Source organism: Oryx dammah, unplaced genomic scaffold, assembly GCF_014754425.2.
Source record: "Oryx dammah isolate SB20612 unplaced genomic scaffold, SCBI_Odam_1.1 HiC_scaffold_5, whole genome shotgun sequence".
Taxonomy (NCBI): Eukaryota; Metazoa; Chordata; class Mammalia; order Artiodactyla; family Bovidae; genus Oryx; species Oryx dammah.
In genome coordinates, this window is record NW_024070189.1 from 99,121,643 (window position 1) to 99,130,596 (window position 8,954).

Below are 8,954 nucleotides of genomic sequence, written 5' to 3' on the forward strand. Positions count from 1 at the left end.
ATCTTCCAAGCCAGGGACTGAACCTGAGTCTTCTGCAATGCAGGCAGAATCTTTATCGTCTGAGCCATAAGAAAGCCCACTGTTCCCCATACTGTTATTTTTTTTTAATTATATTTCATTCATTTGTCCATTTCATTTATATACAAAACCAGTATTAGTGTGACCATGGTTATTTTATATTTTTCTTTCATAATTTCATCTTAATTTTTAGTCAGTTTTGTTTAGCCAACTGTTTCCAATGCACTGTAATTTAAACAGGTTTTATTTCCAGTGCTATTCTTTTTATTTTATAAATTTCATTTTTTAAAAATGTGTTTCTTTGTATATGCATACACTGATGAAACCACAGAGTGAACAAAGAAGGTGAGGTCCCGCCCATCTGTTTCTCACATTTTAATGGAGGAAGAAGCTGTGGTCCCTTGAGTCTGAACACCTTGCTGCTGTTCTCTCAGCAACCTGTCTCTTCTGCTGAACTCTTTATTCATATTGCTTTTCCCTCAGCAGGAATTTGTCTTTTAAAAAACAAACAAACAAAAAAACAAACTATTCCTCAATTACTGCAATTGATTAGAAACATTTTGGACTATATCCTAGAGCTGCTGCTGCTGCTGCTGCTGCTGCTGCTAAGTAGCTTCAGTTATGTCCTACTCTGTGCGACAGCATACCTTTTACATGTGATGCAGCATGCATGCACATTTAAGCAAAAAATACACTTGTATCATATGCCAACAAACACACACAGAGCTGAACAAACTAAACCAAAATACCTTTACTATATTCGAGGCATTCTGAATTTCTCACTAACAGTGTAGAGTACATGACTACTAGAGGGAAAACAATGTGGAATAGGCATTCCTATTCTGAGATGGCACTGGGATCCTTCGAAATGGAAATTCCATACAAAAATTATGGATATGGATTTTTGAGTGCAAAATGTAAATCGTAGAATTTCAACTGTGTCTGCAGTGCCAATCTCTGAGAAAATTAGCCATAGTATTTTGTCTTTTCTGCCTGTCAAATTCACCACATGGAACCAGGGAATGAGACACAAATTTCAGAATTTCTTCTTCTGGGATTATCAAAGAAAATAGAACTTCAGCCCCTCATATTTGGACTTTTCCTCTCCATGTACCTGATCACTGTGATTGGAAACCTGCTCATCATTCTGGCTGTCAGCTCAGACCCCCACCTCCACACCCCCATGTACTTCTTCCTCTCCAACCTCTCCTTTGTAGACGTCTGCTTCACTTCCACCACCATCCCAAAGATGCTGAAGAATATACAGACAGAGAACAAAGTAATAACCTATGAAGGCTGCATCACCCAGATACACTTTTTCATGCTCTTTGCCACAATGGAAATCTTCCTCCTGACCGTGATGGCCTATGACCGCTTCGTGGCCATCTGTCATCCTCTGCACTACACAGTCATCATGAATCCCTGGATCTGTGGACTGCTGGCTCTGATGTCCTGGATGATGAGTGTCCTGAATTCCTTGTTACAAAGCTTAATGGTGTTGTGGCTGTCCTTCTGTACAGACTTGGAAATCCCCCACTTTTTCTGTGAGATTACTCAAGTGGTCCAACTTGCCTGTTCTGACACATTTCTTAATGACATTGTGCTGTATTTTGCAACTATGCTGCTAGGCAGTGTTTCCCTCACTGGTATCCTCTATTCTTACTCTAAGATAGCTTCCTCCATACGAAGAATCTCATCTGCTCAGGGGAAGTATAAAGCGTTTTCTTCCTGTGCATCTCACCTCTCAGTTGTCTCCTTATTTTACTGTACAGCCTTAGGAGTGTATCTTAGCTCTGGTACTACCCACAGCTCACAGTCAAGTGCTACAGCCTCGGTGATGTACACTGTGGTCACACCCATGCTGAACCCCTTCATCTACAGTCTGAGGAACAAAGACATAAGGAGGGCTCTGAGAAGAATCATTGGGATGGCAGTTCTATATGGGCCAATTGTCCTGGGGCTGAAGAAGTACCCATGACTATAGGACTCAAAGCCACAGAGGCAGAAATTGCTTTTCCTTAATCACATTGCTAAAGTAGAACTTGCTACTCCTATTTATAACCTGGAGTTTTCATTTCTTTGAATTTAACTCCTCTACACAATTTGTCACTCACTTTATTAAGTTTCAGATCTGTCTGTTACATAGACAGTTTTCCCTTTTTTCATATTCATGTATTCACAAAGTTTTTTCTCAATTTTGGACCTAGAACATTTGAAGATTTCAGTATCTTATCTAGGCCAAATTGGATTATTTAAAAAATTGTTATTGTTTAGTCACTCAGTTGTGTCTGACTCTGCAACCTCATGGACTCTATGTAGCCTGCCAGCCTCCTCTGTCCATGGGATTTCCCAGGCAAGAATACTGAGAAACGGGTTGTCATTTCCTTTCCCAGTGCATCTTTCCAGACTAGGGACTGAACATGCATGTCTTGTGTTGACTGATGGATTATTTATCATGATCCACTAGGGAAGTCCATTCCTTAAAAATTATTTCTTCTCAATGACACATATCATACCAAGTGATTTTACTTTTGTTTTCTGTATGAGTGTTTTACTTACATGGGGAAAACAAAGTAGACTTGGCAACTAAAGCCATTTATGTTATTTCATTGTAGAGGAAAATATGAATCTACAGATTTTACCTTAATCCATCATTTTTCTATTGCCACTTTAACTTCTGTTCTTCACCGTGTAGATTTGAACATTAATCCATTTAAGTCCCAGCCTACTGATAGTGATACTATTGGCTAGGCATGTCTGAGGTGCTCACCTGGCTTGTATTACTTATTTCAAGAAAACACAGACATCTTTCTGACCAAGTCTATGCTGTTACTGAAGAGGTCCTTGTGATATTTATTATGATTGAAAGATGCCTCTCAGCAATATCTATTGGGAAACTTAAAAAAACCCACAAAGTTTGTAATCACCAATACTGGAGGGTACATAGTATGCCATCACTTAGGTCTTAGGTAGAGAGAAAAAGAGAGCACCAACTGGGAGCTCTGCCTGTATTGGGTTTTGTGGGTGGGGTGCTAGAAGTCTGCTAGTTCACTCATTATTGGTGAATTTAAAACATAAGGTGGAATAAGGGCATGATCAGAAAAAAGCAGGTTCACTCATGTGCTCAGTCATCTATTTACTCAGGCTTTCTAAAAGGGCAGCTTCATTGGTGGGGGTGACTTGAATTCTTCTCTAGTAGCTGTGTCATACAGCTGACAATATGCAGTGACACCACCCTAATGGCAGAAAGTGAACAGGAGCGAAAGAGTCTCTTGATGAAGGTGAAAGAGGAGAGTGAAAAAGTTGACTTAAAACTCAACATCAAAAAAAAACTAAGATCGAGGCATTTGGTTCCATCACTTCATGGCAAATAGATGGGGAAAAAATGGACACAGTGGCAGATTTTATTTTCTTGGGCTCCAAAATCACTTAGGATGTTGACTGAAGACGTGAAATTAAAATATACTTACTCCCTGGAAGAAAAGCTATGATAAACCTAGGCAGCCCATTGAAAAGCAGAGACATAATTTTGCCAACAAAGTTCCACACAGTCAAAGCTGACATAGCTTTTTCCAGTAGTCACTTACAGATGTGTGTTGGACCATTAAAAAGGCTGAAAAGTGTGAAAGTGAAAGTCACTTAATCGTGTCCAACTCTTTGCGACTTCAATGACTATACAGTCCATGGAATTCTCCAGGCCAGAATATTGGGGTAGCCCTTTTCTTCTCCAGGGGCTTTTCCCCACCAAGGGATCAAACCCAGGTCTCCCACATTGCAGGTGGATTCTTACCAGCTGAGCCACAAGAGAAGCCACCAGTGAATTGATGCTTTCGAGCTGTGGTATTGGATAAGACTCCTGGGGGTCCCTTCAACTGCAAAGAGATCAAATCAATAAATCCTAAAGGAAATCAACCCTGAATATTCATTGGAAGGACCGATGCTGAAACTGAAGCTTCAGTACTTTGGCCATCTGAGGCAAAGAACTAATTCACTGGAAAAGACCCTAATGCTTGGGAAGATTGAGGGCAGGAGGAGAAGGGGACGACAGAGGATGAGATGGTTGGATGGCATCACCGTAATGGACATAACTTTAAGCAAGCTCTTAGGGATAGAGAAAGACAGGGAAGCCTGGCATGCTGCAGACCATGGGGCTGCAAAGAGTCAGACACGACTTAGTGATTGAACAATAGCAGCAGTTGGCAATATGTTTATTCCACATGACTGTCTTTGAAATGAATGCCTTGGAAATCAAAAGTTGAATTTCTGGCTCTCAAATTGTAATCAAAATCTTAGTATCAGATATTAAAGCTACAAGCCTGCTACTGTGTTTTATAACTGCTCTTCTGTCTTATTCAATTATCCACCTTGGTGTCCAGAATTCTTACCACAGTCACTTGCAAAAATTGATTATCAAATACATATCTCTCATGGAAGTTTACATGGAAAGAAAAATTTGAAGTGATACTTTGGGAAATAAAGCCACTGGCCCAAACCCCAGGAATGAACTTGAAGACACGAGGTGCAGAGAGAAGCAAGGCTTTAATGACAGTCTTGCAAGATCGGGTGTCTGGTGGGCAGGCAAACCCAGAACTGTTACAATAGGGTTTTTATCCCCATCTCGTGCAAGGCACTCTCACAGTTCCTCATTAGCATGAGTAACTACAGGGTCAATAATCTTCCCAAGGAAGTCACCCGGATTTGTTACTCTCCCTTTGTCTGGATTTTCCCGTGCAAGTATCCTGATGGCTATTACATCAGCAGGTTGTCACTCTAGGCTAATTGTCCTTGAAAATAGACCATTTCAAGTTTTTATTTTTTACAGTATGATTTTAGTATCACAGATGGCCATAAATATGAGGAAGCAAAATGTCAAGTCATACATTCTGTTACTGTGCACAATATTTTTCATGTTGTACATCTATTTATTAATGCATGGAAGGTGTTTTATCATAAGTCAGGGATTATATTCATTGAGATGAATGGTTGGTTACTGCATTTTAAGTTTTATTACATCATTGTTATCCTGTTTCTGCTTGGAAACTTCTAATCCTACTAACTATTTCTCTTTCTCTTGTTCTATGAAATCTCTCCCCTTTCCTCACTTTTGCTAAAAATAAGGAATGGTGAATGAATAATATCAGTTCATTCATTTCTCATCTCCTTCATGCTCAGGAATCTCTTCATTTTTAATGATCAGAGGATCATCCACAAGAGAGTTTGATATCCTCCTCAGTCATATGATTCAGGGTCATCAGTTTTTCTGCACAAACATGCATGTTCCTATGTGTGTCCTAGTTACCTAGAAAGGAGCCTCAAGATAGTCACTTGTTCCTACAGTTATCTGAAATAACACAATGACCATGTGTCTTTTCTTCAAATATCAGAATATATGTCAAAAATTAAAATCTCCAGGTTATTATAATTTCACTCATTCTGTTCATGCTCATTATTGCATTGTTAGTCATTGATGCATAACAAATCATTCTGTGTCAATGGGATTAAATAATAATATCTAATATCTTTATCATTAGACAAATTTACAAGCTGTGGATTCATACTAGTTTCTCTGTGCTCCTCATAAACATGTAGTCAGCTGTCACACTGTGTTTTTAAGACTCATTCAAGGAGTTGCTGCTGGACAAGGAAGCCTGGCTGCTGGACAGGGAAGCCCATGGGGCTGCAAAGAGTAGGACACAACTGAGTGACTGAACTGAACTGATGATGTTAGTATGACTGTAGTGCTCGTCTGTCTTGAATCAATTTTTGCTCTCAGTTTATCATAGTTTTATCTTAAGATTTAACTTCTATTTACATAAAAAAGCTTATCACATGAACTACTTAAATTTAACAACATAGTTTCTATATCTAGAACATATATCCCAATGAGAACATGTATCTCACAGCCCTGTTAAGTGAGAACCTGCTGTCTATGCTTGTAGACTCAACCCTTAGCCATGCACCATCAGATTTTTCCCATTTAATTAAATTATTGGAGTATATTATACAGAACAAACTTCATAAAGTATACAAATTAATGAATTAAAAGAGTTATACAAACATAAGATAATCTACTAAATATTTTCATTTGTGGATAATTTGACAGTATAATAATTTTGAAGTTTTTATGTAATTATGAAAAATTTAAACTATTTGAGCCTCTCTTTCCTTATTTCTGAAGGTTACATGGAATAATAAACATAACTTAATAGGGATGTGATAAGAAATAAATGAAATGAATATGGAAATTCAACTTTTAGCCCAAAGAAAACACTCAAGAGTAAATGTTGCATCTGTTTCTCTGTGTGTGTGTTTGGCTGCATTTTTGTTTCGAATAAGCACAATCCTACACATATATGTACACACATACAGACATGATTAGGATCCATCTTTTATATTAAAGGGAAAATTGAGAGAAAATTGGAGAGAATAGAAATGAAAAGAATGAACATTTCAAGTAAAATGAAATAAAAGAATGTAGAAATATAGACATAAAAATTTAAAGCACAGTGAGTGATCTCAATTTTTATAATGGATCACATTTCCTGTCTTCATGTGAAAAGGCCTCACAGAGAGGCATGTGTACAACAAAGTAAGGCAGTGAGGAATTCATTGTATCAGCTAATGGGATGGAAGACCTTCAAATAGACTGAAACTTTTCTTTTTACTTAATGTGGGTTTTCAACATAAAATACCCTAGTTAAGGTAAGCTAATGAATGAACTGCAGAGAAGGCAATGGCACCCCACTCCAGTACTCTTGCCTGGAAAATCCCATGGACAGAGGAGCCTGGTGGGCTGCAGTCCATGGGGTCGCACAGAGTCGGATACGAGAAGCAACTTAGCAGCAGCAGCAATGATGAACTCAGAAGTTTAAACTCAATCCTTGCAAACAAACTTTATTCAATAAATGTCTATATTAGATTCCTATTGTTGTTGTAAAACACTCCCAAACTAGTTACTTAAAATAAACAAATATATGTTCTTACAGTTCTGGGTGTAAGGAACTTAAAATAAATGAGTCTCATTGGGGTTATATCAAATGTCTGGAGAGACGGTATAGTGTGGCAACATAGTAATACCCTACGTTCACCTCCATTCATGGACACATCTAATTTACAGCTACCTATGGATCAATTTCCTCTGAAAAAGATATGAAAAATAGATGAACTTCTCCTCCACCATAAATAATAATAGGACCACATCAAGATGGTAGAAGAAGAGAAGCAGTCTCTCTAACAACTCCACCCCTGGCATTGGTGACCCACAAATAGGCGGGATCTTACACTTAACAGAGATGTTCCCTGAGAGACAACAGGTGTATGCCTTACATCAGACTAACCAGGCCAACCCTTGGGACCTATCTGCACCAGAGAGACAAGTCTCCAGAATATGTGGCTTTGAAAACAAATGAGATTATGTGCAGGAGACCTAAAAGTCAGTGGAGAGGGGAAAATCTGCTCTCATAGAATTCATGTGCAGATTCACTTACCCCAGGACCTAGCACCAAAGCAGGAGGTTGAAAAGTACCTAGACCATACATAAAGTAGATTCATATTTAATTAAAGCATTTGATGGGGGTTGCAAGGACTTGAGATGTTTTCTGGGAACCAAGGCATAGCAGCCATCATTTGTGTGCTCTCAATCCATCTTGCTAGCACTATCACTGGCAGGGACCAAGATTGCATGCCCTCTACTTTGCTAGTGCCCACAGGAATTCCCCACCCCGTGCTTTCCCTTTGCCTGGTGTAGCCAGTGGGCCTTGAGAGAACTTGCACTTTTCCCTTGTCACACTAGAACTGGAAAACCTGGACCACACACAGTCCATTCCATGCCCCTGGTTTGACCAGTGGTCTTGCCCCACCGTCATCCTCACTAATACTTATTTGTCATCTCCTTGATGATAGCCATTCTGATAGCTGTGAGATAGTATCTCATTGTGGTTTTAATTTGTGTTTACCTTATAACTATGGATATGGAACATGTTTTTCTATGTGTCTTGGCCAACAGTTTTTCTTCTTTGGGAAAAATGTCTATTCATTTCTCTGCCTATTTTGGGGGGAGGACTTGTCATGATAATTTGTTGAGTCCTCTGTATATTTGACTAGTATACTAACCCCTTATTGGGTGTATCATTTGCAACTACCTCCTCCCACTAAGTAGGCTGCCTTTTCATTTTGTTAAGCTTTTTTCACTGTAATAAATCTTTTGAGTTGATGTAATTTCATTTGTTTATTTTCATTTTTGTTTGTCTTACCTGAGAAGGCAGATCCAAAGAACATACTGCTAAGACCAATGTCAAAGAGTGTACTGCCTAAGTTTTCTTCTGGTAGTTTTGTGGTTTCAGGTCTTATAGTTAGTTGTTTAGTCTATTTTGAGTTTATTTGTGTACACAGTGTGAGAAAGTGTTCCAGTTTGACTCTTTTAGTACCTGTCCACTTTTCCCACCACTATTGAAGAGATTGTCTTTTCACTATTGTGTATTATTGCCTCTTTTGTCATAGATGAATTGATCACGCAAATGTTTATTTATTTCTGGGTTCTCTATTCTGTCCCATTGTCTCTATTCTGCCTATTTCGGAGCCAGTACCATACTGTTTTGCTTACTGTTGCTTTGTAATATTAGAGAGATGATACCTCTAGCTTTGTTCTCTCTCAAGATTGCTTTGTCCACTTTAGGTCTTTTGTTTTTCATATAACTTTTAGAATTATCTGGTCTAGTTCTGTACAAAAAAAAAAAAAAAAGTGCCTTGGTATTTTGATAGGGATTACGTTGAATCTGTAGATGGCTTTGGATAGTATGTTTATTTTAACAATGCAAATTATTTCATTCCAAAAACATTTTATATCTTTCCACTTGTTTTTGTCATCCTTAGTTTCTTTCATAAGCATTTTACAATTTTCAAAGTTCAAGTGTTTTACCCCTTTGATTAGATTTATT

At 38.3% G+C, this 8,954-nt stretch overlaps 1 protein-coding gene across 1 annotated transcript; it reads left to right on the forward strand.

Moving 5' to 3' along the window:
- The first annotated feature begins 1,024 nt into the window (after positions 1-1,024).
- On the forward strand, positions 1,025-1,996 carry LOC120864133 (olfactory receptor 7A17-like). The gene has a single exon (XM_040240970.1). The coding sequence runs from the start codon at positions 1,028-1,030 to the stop codon at positions 1,994-1,996; it is 969 nt and encodes a 322-aa protein (XP_040096904.1). The 5' UTR covers positions 1,025-1,027.
- The last annotated feature ends 6,958 nt before the right edge of the window (positions 1,997-8,954 follow it).